Source organism: Myxocyprinus asiaticus, chromosome 6 (assembly GCF_019703515.2).
Source record: "Myxocyprinus asiaticus isolate MX2 ecotype Aquarium Trade chromosome 6, UBuf_Myxa_2, whole genome shotgun sequence".
Classification (NCBI taxonomy): domain Eukaryota; kingdom Metazoa; phylum Chordata; class Actinopteri; order Cypriniformes; family Catostomidae; genus Myxocyprinus; species Myxocyprinus asiaticus.
Window position 1 is genome coordinate 8,261,119 of NC_059349.1, and position 16,637 is coordinate 8,277,755.

Below are 16,637 nucleotides of genomic sequence, written 5' to 3' on the forward strand. Positions count from 1 at the left end.
TTTCGCCTCTAGTACAAGGAGTTCCAGTTTCTAATCGGCCCTAAAAAACTTTTTAAATTTGATAAATGAAGATTATATCTGCACAGTGGATGTACAGTGCCCTCCATAAGTATTGGGACAGTGAGACACTTTTTAAAGTTTTGTCTCTGTATGCCACCACAATGGAATCAATGAATCAATCAGAGGAGGGCCGTCAGGGCCAGCAAGGCCTTCTCTGCTGGCCTAGAGATTGTCAGAATAAGAAAATAATACTTTTATAATTTAATATATATTTCATTAATGCTATATGTATTTTACAAAGTTCATTCCCATCAGTCTATTAATAGTATTAACGTCATTGCTACTCTCTCGCTCAGATGCGCAGCACGACTTGTGGTACTTACAGTGCAGCTCATTTAAATTAGAGCTTTTATCCAATCAGATTTTCCACTGTGCTGCCTCTGAGTGAAAAATCTACCCTGAGGCCTTCAGAATTTCGAGTGAATCCCCTCTGCTGTTGAAGCAAATGGGGACGATGTTGTTGATTTTCATCTTCTTTAACCAGTCAGATTTTGAGTTTGCCATGTTGGGAGTTTTCTTTGACACGCCCGGAGCCTTCTAGCTGGTCTAGCCGCCTACGTCAGCATTTTTCATGTGGTGTGATCGGAGGACTGTTAGGTAACTGAAGTACATCTAGCTAGCACAAACTTTCTTTTGTGTGACATTTATCTTTTTTGATGTAGTGCTTTAGATTTTTACTTAGCTCTTTTGTTTTTTTTAACGCACAATGGCTGAAGGAGGAGAAGAAATGGATTTGGTGGCGGATTTACCGGCAAAGCCTTTTTCAAGAAGGGCCTTTCAAGAAAAGCTGGAAATTGTGAGGAAGGGTCGACCAACCCCGCAGCTAGCAGGCCTGTCCCAGCCAGGGAAAGGATTTGTGCGGCACTTTAAATCGACCAACTACGAAAGGTAAACCTGGCTTACAGCGTCGAAGGAACTTTGAAAATTGTATTGCTGGGAATGTCTGTTATTTACAACCGACCGATATGGTGTTTGGAGCCACGCTAGGTTTGCAGACCTGAATTGTCTAACCAGGGCCGCAACGAGACACCCAAGCACAGCAGGACACTTGCAAGCAATGGTGCTATTGAAAATGTTCGGAGACACCCGAGTGGATCTACAACTCAACGAACAAATGCAAAGGGAAACGGAGCTCCACAACGAAAGAGTCAAGAAAAATAGCGAAAAACTGAAAAGACTGATGAATTGTGTCATCTTTCTGGTTAAACAAGCTCTCATTTAGGGGACACGATGCAAGCAAGGAGTCCACAAATAGGGGTAACTATATCGAGCTTATTTCCTTTCTGGCCGAGCACAACAATGATTTGCATTACCACCTTTCCACTAACAAAGTGTTTACTGGAACTTCAGGCAAAATACAAAATGACCTGATTAGTGCTATAGCTGAAGTGATGGGAGAGGAGATAAAAAGGGAGATCAGTAAAGCACCTTTTGTTGCAGTTATGGTGGACGAAACTACAGATGTGAGTACTACAGCCCAGCTGGCACTGGCGCTCCGTTATGTGTCAGACACTGGTGTCAAGGAGAGGTTTGTCAGATTTGACAACGATACTAGTGGCAAGCGGGCTGATGACTTTGCTGGTCTCATTATCCGATTCCTAGAGGAACACGAATGCCTGGATAAAGTTGTGGCACAGTGCTTTGATGGCGCTGCCGTCATGGCATCTGGACTAAATGGGGTGCAGGCTAAAGTTAAGGTGAGGGCTCCTATGGCTTTATTTATACATTGCTATGCACATCGACTTAATTTAGTACTGACTCAAGGGGCATCAAAGCTTAAAGAATGTAGGATCTTTTTTGCACATCTCAATGGCCTAGCTGCATTTTTTTCCAGATCCCTTAAGTGCACGCAGCTGCTTGATGATATCTGCCAGCGTCATCTTCCTCGTGTGGCACCAACAAGGTGGCAGTATAGTTCTAGATTGGTCAGCACAGTCATTGAGAAGAGAGTTGCCCTAAAGGAGCTATTTGAGCACATATTAGAACACCATGATGAGTATGACGAGGATTTTGTGCACTATGCTAATGGATACAATGCACATCTAGATGATTTTGAGTTTTGTTTTTTGCTTTCCACTTTTCATGTGATTTTTGAGTATTCGGATGTGCTTTTTGGAATACTGCAGAACAAAACATTCGATGTACAATTCTGTCTGGCAAGAATGGATGAGTTTTGTGACACCATTGAGAGGGAGAGAGGGCAATTTGGTGAGATTTATGAATCTGCTGTGCGCGAAACAGGTGCGCCAAGCACACGGAGAGGCCAAGCGCAGGGGAATGTTTGTGCAAGGTACCAGAAACTCCACAGCGGCATTTTGGACAACATCCTTGCCCAGAAACGGAATTGGTTTAAAGACCACGAGAAAGTCATGTTTCTCTCCCTCCTCGACCCTCAGCAGTTTCAGACATACCGGAAAAAATTCCCAGATGTGGCCTTCTCCAGCTTAACGCAGGGCCACGGAACTCTCTTCATCCTGCCCCGGCTTAAAACAGAACTGACTGTAATGTATGCCATGACTGATTTTGAAGGAAAAAGCCCTGCGGACCTCCTCGCTTTCTTTCAGCAGAAAGATCTATATGGGAGCATGCGTCAACTTTACGCATTGGTATGTTTGGCGGTGACCATCCCAGTATCTACTGCCTCTGTTGAGCGGACATTTTCAGCCCTAAAACGTATTCAAGAAATAAGATTGGACAGGCTGAACTGTCAGCACTGGCCTCCATGGCAATCGAGAAGGACCTTTTATCGGAACTGAAACACACCGATGTACTGTACAACCGTGTCATTGAAATCTTTATAAATAAAGGAGGATGGATTTGTCTTCAGATGATGAGCAGTTTTGGTAAGTTTGATGGATTTTTATGTATCTTTACTAGCCGGGCTGTAAAGTTGTAGTGTTGTAGGTGCTGTGCTGTTCATAGTACTGAAACACAGCGGAGGAGATCGATAGACAGACAGATTTCATCCTGGCGCTGGCCCTGTTACTAGCTATTTATTATTATTATTATTGCTTGCTTTAGATCATTTCTGCTGGTTTGAATGATATTCAGATTCAGTGGCCTGTCTGTGCCTTTGAGTGTGCGTGGTGGCATCTGCGTTTTGGCCCAACAGCTTGGCTGGAATCTGGGGAAGCCTGTTGAATCCTGATTGTGTTATTTGCGTTTTATGGTATTTTTGTTTGCTTGGTGGTCGTATGAGTAAATGTGACTGGTTGTTCTGAGTTTGTTCTCGTTTCTTTGCTAATGACATTGATTTGGGCTATGCGATGTCTATTTGTGATGCAGCATCCTGTCATACTGCGTAATAGTGGTACATCCTTGATGGTATCCTCCCACAATTAAAATTAAAATAGCGGCTATGGGGTGGTTATGTCGAATGACAGTAGTGGCTATTGAATAGCCTATAGCCCTAGTGTCATGGTGAGGTTATTCGAAGGTGGCTTAATTGCTTTTGCCTTGAAAAGCTCTTTGGTTGCTTTCACAGTATGTTATGGATCACTGTCCATCGGTAGTGTCGCCCATCCTCTCGGTTTTGCAGCATTTGGCTGAATTCTGAACTTCAGAATTCATCCTGCTACTGCTGTCAGCAGTCATATCATCAACAAACACTTTTGAAATTGTATTTCCTTTTCTCCCCAATTTGGCATGCCCAATTCCCACTACTTACTAGGTCCTCGTGGTAGCGTGGTTAATCACCTCAATCCGGGTGGTGGAGGACAAGTTTCAGTTGCCTCCGCTTCTGAGATAGGCAATCCGCGCATTTTAGCTTGCTGTGCATGACACCGCGGAGACTCCCAGCATGTGGAGGCTCATGCTATTCTCCGCGATCCACGCACAACTTACCATGCGCCCCATTGAGAGCAAGAACCCCTAATTGCAACCATGAGGAGGTTACCCCATGTGACTCTACCCTCCCTGGCAACCGGGCCAATTTGGTTGCTTAGGAGACCTGGCTGGAGTCACTCAGCACACCCTGGATTCGAACTTGTGACTCCAGGGGTGGTAGTCAGTATCAATACTCGCTGAGCTACCCAGGCCCCCCATACCTCACACTCTCAATTCAAAATGCCTGTTTATACGTTCGTACATGCTTAGGTAATTATTTTTCTATGTAAAACATGCGCTTGTTGGCCATCTTTGATCATTGCACCGGTTATCGATTTGTTTTCAGAATCTCATGCACAACCACTACCTTATAAGTCATCATCATTTACCAAAACATAGATGGATAATTCATACACTGGCTGTCCATCATTTTGACAGATAAAACAAGCAGGTAACTCCGCTTAAACCATCTTAACGTGTATATCTGCCTATGTGCCTTTCAGTCCATGTGTGCGTGGTGAGGGGGAAAAAAAGGGAGAAAGAGAGGGAGGAATAGAGAGCGTGACAGTACGCGCTTCCGTGAATAAGGAGCTGGATTCAGCCTCGTCTGTTTTAGCTAAATTAAAGTGAGAAAACAGCACTTTTGTAGCAAAATAACTAGTATAAAACACTTTTTTAAAGTATTTTGTATGTAGTGTTATATGCATATGTGAGTATTTATTCTGATGGTACTATACAAGTTCATAAGTTAAGTGTCAAATATCAGTCGCAACGATGCGCCAAAATAATTTTCTACGGTTGCACGCAGTAATTTTCACTTGCATATGCAACTGAATCGGTTGCACTGTCGAGGCCTGCTCTGCTGAACTGAAGAGACCCTTTTTTCCTTTTATTTGCACAAAAGCAAAAAAAAGTGATCGTTAACAATGAAACAGTAATTTGACAATAAATTACGATTAAATTGTGTTATTGTATCATTACTGTTGTTTAATAATAAATATTGTAGTGTAATATTACAGTTTATGAATAAAAACAAATTAATCAATCCTCAATATTAAGTTTTTTTCTTCAGTAGAATATTGTCCTTTACTCATGTGTAAGCTCATCCTTTGAAATAATAATAATATTTTATTTTTTTTGTAAAAACAGTACACCTTAGAGCTTAAGTGTTCTTGTGATTCGTCACCCTGCGGAAGGCGCTAGAACCTCAGCTGAATAAAAACTTAATCTTCTGGCGTTTGTTTGTGTTTAACATGAATTGCTTGGATATTGAAAATCTCATTAAGACATTTATTAGCAACACCCCTGAGCGCAAGGCCACATTTAGTGTCAAGTAACGGGTAGCACATTTCATAATATCATAACATTTTAACATGTGGATTCATTTTAATAGCTGTTTTGTCTGGACAATTTTATTGTGTTTTATGGTTATTTCTCATTTATACTGACACAACAACAGTTTTGAACATGGTAGAATGTAACTAATGCATCAGCTAATTTATTGAATGACATAATTGCTGGTTCAAACGTTCCATTGTATTGTGTGTATGTTTACAGTGATCGCGATGGGAGAAAGGTGCCTCTGGTTGTTCCTTGCAGGGTACTCAGCCTTACAGGCTCCATATGGTTAGGATTAGGGTGGGGGTGGGATTAGGGTATCTGCTGCCTCCCAGGGACAAACTGAGGCCCCTTTGTACAATGGGCATACAGTGATGGGGAGACACGTAGGTCTCTGATGCCCTCGGTGCTCGTGCATGATGTGTAAATCGTCCGCCAAAACTGCAGCACCCTTTGCCAAACATTTGTACCCTCACCTATGGGTGTTGCTGAGCTCACCAGTTCCTTCTTTTTAAGAATGTACCAAATTGTTGATTTGGCCACTCTTAAGGTTTCTGTTAACTCTCTGATGGATTTTTTTATTTTTTCAGCCTAATGATGGCCAGCTATGCTTGCATTGACAGCTCTTTCGACATCATAATGGCTGTTTACAGTAACAGCTTCAGACTTTTTAACTGCGTAATTTGTTTTATGAAATAACCTGGGAACAGCCCACAACTGGCCATGAAACAGATTCTCAGTTGATTATCCCATTACTTTTGAGCCCCTGAAAATAGGGGTCTGTGTATAAAGCATGCTGTAATTCCTAAACTGTTCACCCAATTTGGATGTAAATCCCTTCAAATTAAACAGTCAGCACTTCAATCACATATTCATTGCTTTATTTGAAATCCATTGTGTTGGCGTACAGAGCCAATATTATGAAAAGTATCTCACTGTTACAATACTTATGGAGGGCACTGTACACTGATGAGCCAAAACATTATGACCACCTGCCTAATATGCTGTTGGTCCTCCATGTGCCGCTTGAACAGCGCCAACCTGCCAAGACATGGACTCTACAAGACCCCTGATGGTGTCCTGTGGTATCTGGCACCAAGACATTAGCAGTAGATCCTTCAAGTCCTGTAAGTTGCGTGGTGGATCCGCCATGGATCAGACTTGTTGGGCCAGGGCAGCATCATGAACTCTTCATCATGTTCCTCAAACCATTCCTGAACAATGTGTGCAGTGTGGCAGGTTAGCATTATCCTGCTGAAAGAGGCCACTGTCATCAGGGAATACCATTGACATCCAATTGTCATCCACATGACTGGCCGGGCACAGGGTTTCCCAGCAGAACATTGCCCAGAGCAACACACTCCCTCCACTGACTTGTCGTCTTTCCACAGTGCATCCTGGTGCCATCATTTCCCCAGGTAAATGGTGCACACGTACACGGCCGTCCACGTGATGTAAAAGTAAATGGGATTTGTCGGACCAGGCGACTTTCTTACACTGCTCCAAGGTCCAGTTCCAATGCGCCTGTGTCCAATATAGGTGCTTTCGATAGTGGACAGGGGTCATCATGGCCATTCTGACCGGTCTGCAGCTACGCAGACCTATACACATCAGGATGCGATGCACTGTGTGTTGTGACACATTCCTCCCATAACCATGATTACAATTTTCTGTGACTGGTGCCACAGTAGACCTTCTGTCGGTTCGGACCAGACGGGATAGCCTTCGTTGCCTTTGCACATTGATGAGCCTTGGGCGCCCAACACCCTGTCGCTGGTTTGTGGTTTGTTCCTCCTCCACTGCTGACTGGGAGCACCCCACAAGTCTTACCATTTCAGAGATGTTCTGACCCAGTCTTCTGGCCATAATCATCAAAGTCACTCAGGTCTTTACTTCTGCCCATTTCTTCTGCATTCAACACGTAGACTATGAGAAATGATTGTTCACTTACCATCTAATCTACCGAGACCTTGACATGTGGTCTTGTTAGGAGATGATCAACATTATTCACTTCACCTGTAATTGGTCATAATGTTTTGGCTCATCGATGTATATCATGAGTGGGGTCACATCTGTTTCGCATTTTGCTTGCAATTTCACTAGAAACCATTGGCACTGCTGAACAGCGGAGTGAGAAGAGTGTGAGTCTGCATGCACACGAGAAAATTGCTTCCCGCTGTTACTCAATACCACTGATAACAGCAGCAATGAGCACTCATTTTAACATTAAAAATAACAAACTCCAGTGCCAGATTACCACTATTATAACACACAAAAACTAAACAAAATGGAAATTGTCCCAACTTTTGAAAGCACATCGATATGAACACAAAGACAAATCCTAGACATTTTTAGACAGTTTTGACTTCCTGGCTGGACGATTTAGTGAATAGCGCTCTGTTAACAGTTTTAGTTATTGGCGCAGTTATTGATGCATAGACCGACGTATTCAGAGTTGAGCAACTCCCTCTAACCTAGCAGATTGCTCTTCATGTTTATAGTAGTGATGCCTAATATTGTATTTCATGTGAACGGCAGACCCATTAGATTCGAAGTCCCGTTTAGAGACTAGAAATATCACGAGGTGCTTTGATGTAATGGTGAGAAGTTATTTAAATATATAAGGACATAACTTGCTTAGCAATCAGTTTACACATATGTAAATGAAATCATTTTAGTTCAGTTGGACAGGAAAAATAAGTGACTTGAGTAGCTGTACAGCACATCAAAAATAGAAATGGAGCTGCCATTACCTGAATGTGATTTTGGAGCTTTAAATGTCTGGTCACCATTCACTTATTATTATTATTATTATTATTATTATTAAGGCACGAGGATGAGAAAGTTCACCCAAAAATTTAATTTCTCAATTATCACTTTAACATGAGAATGACAGAATTAAGCTGTAACACATCAAAGATCACATATGAATAGTTACTTAATGTGTGTTGCTTTCTGCTGTTAAATTGTGTTTCACATGTATTTCTGGTTTTACCTTATTCTGTCTTGAATTAATTTTTGACCATTTATTATGTAGGTCAACACACTGTCATGAGGAAATGAATCTGCAGCAATGTTTATTCTGTACCATTAAAACATCACTCTTTTAACATATTTTTAAAGTCACTCTGGTGCCATATTTAATGTTGCCCAAAGCTAAACTTTTTGTCATTGCCCTCCTGTGATTTAATAAAGCAGTTTAGCAACTGAAAAACTACATACAAAAATAGTAATGCTACAACCCTGCTACTTAAAAGTATTGTTAAACTAACAGCTTGGTGATTTGAAGCAATGTTATTGATGAACACAGCTGAAGCACAGGTAATCTCACACAAGCCCAAGTGCTTGTTCTCTCATTGGCATGACAAATATTTGTACATTTCTATTGCCAAAGCCTTAACAGTTTAGCTGCACACAAATAAGACCGTGCAAAACAAAGACAGAACAAAACAACATATATACAAACTCTCTCTCTACCTTGTCACTCCAGTAAGTGCTTGTCGGCTTGATTATTGTAATGCCCTTTACACGGGTCTTAATCATGCTTCTCTACATCGCCTGCACAGTTAGTCCAAAATGCAAATGCAAGGTTACTGTCTGGCACTAGGAAGAGGGAAAGTACACTGCTTGGCCAAAAAAGTCGCATACTCTAATATTTTGTTGGACCGCCTTTAGCTTCGTTTACAGCGCGCATTCATTGTGGCATTGTTTTGACAACCTTATGCAACATCACAACATTTATTTTCATCCAGAGTTGCATACATTTTTGGCAGAGATCTTGTATTGATGACAGGAGAGTAGAACCACTCCGTAAAGTCTTCTCCAGCACATCCAAAAGACTTACAATGGGGTTAAGGTCAGGACTCTGTAAAAAAATCCAGTGATGGGATAGCTTGGTCATTCAGTACATTCAGGTTGTCAGCTGACTTCATTTTATTGCCGCATAACATTGCTGAGCCTAGATCTGACCAATTAAAGCAACCTCAGATCATAACACTGCCTCCAGATGCTTGTACAGTGGGCACTATGTATGACGGGTTACATAGCTTCATGCACATCCTTTCTAACCCTGACATGACCATCACTTTGGAATAGGGTAAATCTGGACTCATCAGACCACATTACCTTTTTCCATTGCTCCACAGTCCAGTTTTTATGCTCCCTTGCAAATTGAAGTTGTTTAATCTCAATCCTGTAAATTGTCGTTGCACTGTGCATGTGGAAATGCTCTTACTTTCACTATTAAACATAGTTGTGAGTTCTACTTTAATTCTTTTATGATGTGACTGCAAGCGTTTTAGTGATCTCTGATCACAATCATTAAAGATTTTTTCTGACCACATTTCTTCCGTGAAGCTGATGGTTCACCACTATCCTTCCAGGTTTTAATAATGCGTTGGACAGTTCTTAACCCAATTCCAGTGATTTCAGCAATCTCCTTAGTTGTTTTCTTTGCTTGATGCAGGCCAATAATTTGCCCCTTCTGAAACACAGTAACATCTTTTCCATCACCATGGGATATGTCTTCCGACATCCATTGTTTAAGAAATAAGAAGCTACACACTGCATCGGTAAGGATTAAAAAAATTGTTGTCAGCTGAAACATATGAATCACTGCAAGTCATAGGCTCTTAAGTATCTGCTTATTTAAATCCAAACAGCGACTTTTTATGCCAGACAGTGTATTTCACCTGTTCTGGCCTCTTGTCACTGGTTACCAGTCAAATATAGGATCGATTTTAAGGTCTTATTTGTATTTAAAGCCATAAATGGTTTAGCCCCACCTTACTTATCAGACCTCCTTGTCCATCATCATTCCTCCAGGACTCTCAGATCTTCAGATAAACTTCTGCATATACCACAAGATTGTGCATTCTCTTATCTGTATTCTTTGGCTTTTGACTGATTGTAATTTGAATCTTGTTTGCCGTCTTATTATGCTCCTATTTTTTTTTTTTTTTTTTCTAATTGTTTTAGTTTTACTTGTACAGCACTTTGGTATACACAAGTTGTTTTTAAATTTGCTTTAGAAATAAATTGACCTTGACCTTAAAAGTGCAAGCCTCTAGTGGCATATTAAAAATGGCAACAAAAGGCTTGGGCTGTACTAAAGCAAGATGATGAATCCATGGCGGAAAAAAGTAGTTCCACTCAAAAGCGTTTTAGAAACAAAAAACAGAAAATGTCTTAAGGTGTGGTAACCGTGGTATAAACGGAATAATTTACTTCGATTCGCATTGTGGCCACATTACCACCTCCATACTTATGTATAAGGGAAATTATGTATCTTAGATCCTGTAAACCCATTCAACCAAAGTTTTTACAATTTTAATCTTTTTGTCTAGTATATTGATATGGTCCGGTGTAGCAAATTAAGTTTATATTGTGCAATAAAAGCACAATTATTCCATTAAGTCTCAAATATGAGATCATACAAAATTTTATAGAACAACCAGGAACATTTTGTGCAAAAAAAAGTTTTAGTTTCATTGACACACAGCAGGACCCTGCTGAAACTATAGAAATTTAATTCAACTACTCATGTTCATTTTAGATCTGCTGAAGCTGAAAGAGGAGAGTCAAGACCTGAATGAAGTGGAGGAGAAACATCGGAATCAGAAACCTGATCATTTCAAATCAGAAGAACAAAGTTTTAATTGCTCACATTCTGGGAAAGAATTTCTTACAAAGAACTCAAAGAACAAGAGACCAAAATTCTCTCACATGTCCACAGTGTGGAAAGAGTTTCTTACATAAAGGAAACCTTAATACTCACATAAGAATTCACACTGGAGAGAAGCCTTACACATGCTCTCAGTGTGAAAAGAGTTTCAATCAAATAGGACACCTTAAGAAACACATAAGAACTCACAACGAAGAGAAGCCTTTCACATGCCATCAGTGTGGAAAGGGTTTCAGTCAAAAAGGAAACCTTCAGAAACACACAAGAATTCACTCTGGAGAGAGACCTTTCACATGTCGTCAGTGTGGGAAGAGTTTTACAGAGAAGGGGAACCTTAAAAGACATACAGGAATTCACACTGCAGAGAGAAGTTTTGTATGCCATCAGTGTGGGAAGAGTTTTACAGACAGAGGGAACCTTAAAAATCACATAAGAATTCACACTGGAGAGAAGCCTTTCACATGTCATCAGTGTGGGAAGAGTTACAAAGCTCGAAGAGACCTAAAACTTCATATGAAAATTCATTCTGGAGAGAAATGACGTGTTCCGAGTGTGGCAAGAGGTTTGCAGAGACAAGCAATTTCAAAAATCATCTGTGCATTCACTCTGGAGAAAGACCATTTAATTGTTAGATTATGGTTGAATTGAGTACCTTAAAGGTGAAGTATGTAATTTCTGCGGCACCAAATGGAATCACAAAAAAAATGTAGGTTTTCAAGGAACTTTTACCTACAGTGTGGCAGATGAATTGGCTCTGATTACATCAGGTGTTTGGATGTGTTGGATACACTGGAAAAAAAATCCTGTTAGATTTACTGTGAAGTACTGTAAAGATTTGAAAAAAAAAATTTAAGCAAACACTATTTCTGATGTATGTGAAATTGACATTTCTCTGTGAAATCAACATTCCTCTATTTTACATTGAGATCTCTCTGCCATATCGTCTGAAACGGTATCTTTCCTCTCTCTGTGGTTGCGTAGTTTGCATAACTCAATATTAGAAACTAGATAAGTAGAGAACCGCCAAGCAAGAATCCCTCAAGGCCCTGGGCTGGACGCACCCTAAGCAAACATAGCACTATATTGGGCTCTGCTGATACAGGAAGTTCAGTTCCTCTTCTACATTCTGTCTGTGAAGCTCAATAAAGATCAAGACTGTTGCACCCTTGGCTCCTGGCTGTTCCTTGCTTCTGAAGCACCTGATACAACAGCTGCGCAGAACTGTATATTATTATATAATCTCTTGTATATTTACACATTTACTGTAAAAGTGTAATGTTAACAGCACACATGGTGAGAGGAGGTGATAGCTTTAAATGTACATGTTATTGATGAAGTTACGGTTTACAAACTAATGCTCCGCTCCGGCACTTCTGGGCTGTGTTGGAAGTTAAGAAAACTGATTCGTTGTTCCAGCATATTCCACAGATGCTCAATCGGATTGAGATCTGGGGAATTTAGAGGCAAGGTCAACACCTTTAACTCTTCTTCATGTTCCTCAAACCATCTTCAAACAATGTGTACAGTGTGGCAGGGTGCATTATCCTGCTGAAAGAGGCCACTGCCATCAGGGAATTCCATTGCCATGAAGGGGTGTACCTGGTCTGCAATGATGTTTAGGTAGGTGACACTTGTCAAATTGACATCCACATGAATGACCGGACCCAGTGTTTCCCAGCAGAACATTGCCCAGAGCATCACACTCCTTCCTGGCTTGTCGTCTCCCTTCAGTGCATCCTGGTGCCATCACTTCCCCAGGTAAACACGCACACAACCGTCCACATGATGTAAATAAAAACACATCGGACCAGACGACCTTCTTCAACTTCTGCTCCAAGGTCAAATTCCGACACTCGCGTTCCCATTGTAGGAGATTTCGACAGTGGACAGGGGTCATCATGGGCACTCTGACTGGTCTGTGGCGATGCACCGTGTGTTGTGACTATTATTATTAAAATTTACTGTGACTTGTGCCACAGTAAACCTTCTGTCGGTTCGGACCATCTTTGTTAAGTTATGCCAAAATTAAGTTGATAATGGCTGTGTTTGACTATGCTGCCTTTCAACTTTGTCTCAGCATGGTGGAGAGGATTGTGTGCTGAACTGTCGAAAAAAGGTACAAATTCAAATCTCCCAAGGGCAGCTTGCAAAGTGGTATGGGTTTGCTTTGAATGAATTTAATTCAGCCACACCCCACAGGAAGGAATTTGAATGATAATGGTGGAATTTACTGAATTGCAATTCAAAGAAATTTAATTAGTCCAACACAAGACACATTTTAGGACATAAATAATTACATTATTATTTTTGACCAATTATGTCTATTCCTCGGTTGGTAGAAATCATTTGTGAATTAAGTGTTTTTCCACCATGGTTCATAACATTTTACTAAATATAGTTCAGTCATGTCAGCTCTGAAAATGTGGGTATGAAATATTGATAAGATACTTGCCTTGCAGACTAGATCTGCAACGCTGCTGCAGAGCAAGTACGGAGACTTGTTACTGTTAGAACATACACAGACATGCTGTGTTAAGTGGACATGCTCCAGCTGCTGCTGCACAATTAGACAAAACATAAGACATGCTGCATCAAGCATGTAAGACATGCTGATGCATAAATAGACATACAGGTGCATCTCAATAAATTAGAATGTCGTGGAAAAGTTCATTTATTTCAGTAATTCAACTCAAATTGTGAAACTCGTGTATTAAATAAATTCAGTGCACACAGACTGAAGTAGTTTAAGTCTTTGGTTCTTTTAATTGTGATGATTTTGGCTCACATTTAACAAAAACCCACCAATTCACTCTCTCAACAAATTAGAATACATCATAAGACCAATAAAAAAAACATTTTTAGTGAATTGTTGGCCTTCTGGAAAGTATGTTCATTTACTGTATATGTACTCAATACTTGGTAGGGGCTCCTTTTGCTTTAATTACTGCCTCAATTCGGCGTGGCATGGAGGTGATCAGTTTGTGGCACTGCTGAGGTGGTATGGAAGCCCAGGTTTCTTTGACAGTGGCCTTCAGCTCATCTGCATTTTTTGGTCTCTTGTTTCTCATTTTCCTCTTGACAATACCCCATAGATTCTCTATGGGGTTCAGGTCTGGTGAGTTTGCTGGCCAGTCAAGCACACCAACACCATGGTCATTTAACCAACTTTTGGTGCTTTTGGCAGTGTGGGCAGGTGCCAAATCCTGCTGGAATATGAAATCAGCATCTTTAAAAAGCTGGTCAGCAGAAGGAAGCATGAAGTGCTCCAAAATGTCTTGGTAAACGGGTGCAGTGACTTTGGTTTTCAAAAAACACAATGGACCAACACCAGCAGATGACATTGCACCCCAAATCATCACAGACTGTGGAAACTTAACACTGGACTTCAAGCAACTTGGGCTATGAGCTTCTCCACCCTTCCTCCAGACTCTAGGACCTTGGTTTCCAAATGAAATACAAAACCTGCTCTCATCTGAAAAGAGGACTTTGGACCACTGGGCAACAGTCCAGTTCTTCTCCTTAGCCCAGGTAAGACGCCTCTGATGTTGTCTGTGGTTCAGGAGTGGCTTAACAAGAGGAATACGACAACTGTAGCCAAATTCCTTGACATGTCTGTGTGTGGTGGCTCTTGATGCCTTGACCCCAGCCTCAGTCCATTCCTTGTGAAGTTCACCCAAATTCTTGAATCGATTTTGCTTGACGATCATAAGGCTGTGGTTCTCTCGGTTGGTTGTGCATCTTTTTCTTCCACACTTTTTCCTTCCACTCAACTTTCTGTTAACATGCTTGGATACAGCACTCTGTGAACAGCCAGCTTCTTTGGCAATGAATGTTTGTGGCTTACCCTCCTTGTGAAGGGTGTCAATGATTGTCTTCTGGACAACTGTCAGATCAGCAGTCTTCCCCATGATTGTGTAGCCTAGTGAACCAAACTGAGAGACCATTTTGAAGGCTCAGGAAATCTTTGCAGGTGTTTCGAGTTGATTAGCTGATTGGTATGTCACCATATTCTGATTTTTTGAGATAGTGAATTGGTGGGTTTTTGTTAAATGTGAGCCAAAATCATCACAATTAAAAGAACCAAAGACTTAAACTACTTCAGTCTGTGTGCATTGAATTTATTTAATACATGAGTTTCACAATTTGAGTTGAATTACTGAAATAAATGAACTTTTCCACGACATTCTAATTTATTGAGATGCACCTGTACATACAATTCCCATGTAGCAGATCTAGACAAGTGAAGCTAGGATGGAGGTGGGTTTCACACACACACACGCACAGCACTGCTTACCTGAAAAATTGAAGCTAATGTACATATTTTGCTCTAATGGAAAGAAATTGGTACTTTTATTCACCAAAGTGGCATTCAACTGATCACAAAGTATAGTCAGGACATTAATAATGTGAAAAATTACTATTGCAATTTGAAAAAAAAAATTCAGAATTTCTTAAACTACTTCATAGAGTTCTCATCAAAAAATCCTCCATGTGCAGCAATGACAGCTTTGCAAATTCTTGGCATTCTAGCTGTCAGTTTGTCCAGATACTCAGGTGACATTTCCCCCCACGCTTCCTGTATCACTTGCCATAGACTTCTCTTGCACGCCATACAGTCTAGCTCACTAGCTGATTCCACAAAAGCTCAATGGGGTTAAGTTCCATAACACTCTTTTCCAATTATCTGTTGTCCAATGTCTGTGTTTCTTTGCCCACTCTAAACTTTTCTTTTTGTTTTTCTGTTTCAAAAGTGGCTTTTTCTTTGCAATTCTTCCCATAAGGCCTGCACCCCTGAGTCTTCTCTTTACTGTAATGTAGTAAACAATGAGAAACTGGTAGTTGAGCGGGTAGATATTCCGTTAACTAACTAAGAAGTTTCTTAAGTTCTTTTGTCTTATGACATTTCCTTCAGTTGTGGGGTTTGAGTGGCTAAGTGTTTTTAAGCTGTTAATTATTGAGCTTCTCATGTACAGTTCTATCCTACTTGTTTTAGTTAGAGACAGGCTGAGCCTTCTTCATGCTTTTTCAATCCTAGTTAGATGCCAGTTGTCTCATTACGTGAACATTTATGAGACTGTAGTATATGAAAATGTATAATGGTACACACAGACCACAACACTTGTTACATGAAAGGGTAATGACAAGGGTAACAATCAACAAACTCATCCTGCCATCACCAGACAAGTATAGCAATGCATGCTAAATTATTACAGAAAATACTATTGTTTATAATAATAATAAATAAATTATATATATACCTATATATATGTACCTATATAGACATGCGCATGTCTGTGTGTATACGTGTGTGCATACTCACAAACACAAATAGCTTTCAACTGTGTTTGATATAATGGCAAGTGATTTTCTAGTACCAAATTAGCAATTTAGCATGATTACTCAAGGATAATGTGTTGGAGTGATGGCTGCTGGAAATGGGGCCTGTCTAGATTTTTTTTTATCAAAAATGACTTTTTTCAAATAGTGATGTCCTGACTATAATTTGTGATCAGTTGAATGCCACTTTGGTGAATTAAAGTACCACTTTCCTTCCGAAACTGTCCTTCTGTATATTATTCCAAACTTTTGGCCACCAGTGTGTGTGTATATAAACTCAGCAAAAAAAGAAAGGTCCCTTTTTCAGGACACTGTATTTTAAAGATAATTTTGAAAAATCCAAATAACTTCACAGATCTTTATTGTAAAGGGTTTAAACAATGTTTTCCATGCT

The 16,637-nt window shown here is 40.4% G+C and overlaps 4 protein-coding genes across 15 annotated transcripts in view; 2 read left to right on the forward strand and 2 right to left on the reverse strand.

Moving 5' to 3' along the window:
- Positions 1-16,637, reverse strand: part of LOC127442936 (gastrula zinc finger protein XlCGF8.2DB-like) — a 426,143-nt gene that overhangs the window by 241,685 nt on the left and 167,821 nt on the right. The window lies entirely within an intron of this gene.
- The window catches only part of LOC127442957 (gastrula zinc finger protein XlCGF8.2DB-like), a 261,498-nt gene that overhangs the window by 234,737 nt on the left and 10,124 nt on the right, over positions 1-16,637 (forward strand). The gene's annotated exons all lie outside the window — the stretch shown is intronic.
- LOC127442873 (gastrula zinc finger protein XlCGF57.1-like) overlaps positions 1-16,637 on the reverse strand; it is a 291,640-nt gene that overhangs the window by 205,221 nt on the left and 69,782 nt on the right. The gene's annotated exons all lie outside the window — the stretch shown is intronic.
- Positions 962-12,069, forward strand: LOC127442897 (zinc finger MYM-type protein 1). 2 transcript variants are annotated; one of them, XM_051701255.1, is made up of 3 exons: positions 962-1,317; positions 1,501-2,903; positions 10,778-12,069. In XM_051701255.1, the coding sequence occupies exon 2, from the start codon at positions 1,503-1,505 to the stop codon at positions 2,814-2,816; it is 1,314 nt and encodes a 437-aa protein (XP_051557215.1). In that variant the 5' UTR covers positions 962-1,317; positions 1,501-1,502; the 3' UTR covers positions 2,817-2,903; positions 10,778-12,069. The 2 variants fall into 2 exon arrangements, with proteins under 2 accessions (XP_051557215.1, XP_051557214.1); XM_051701254.1 differs by lacking the exon at positions 962-1,317 and having other exon boundaries at positions 1,324-2,903.

Coding starts and splice junctions, on each gene's coding strand:
- LOC127442897 (XM_051701254.1), top strand. CDS start 1,452: ATGGGAGAGGAGATAAAAAGGGAGATCAGTAAAGCACCTTTTGTTGCA.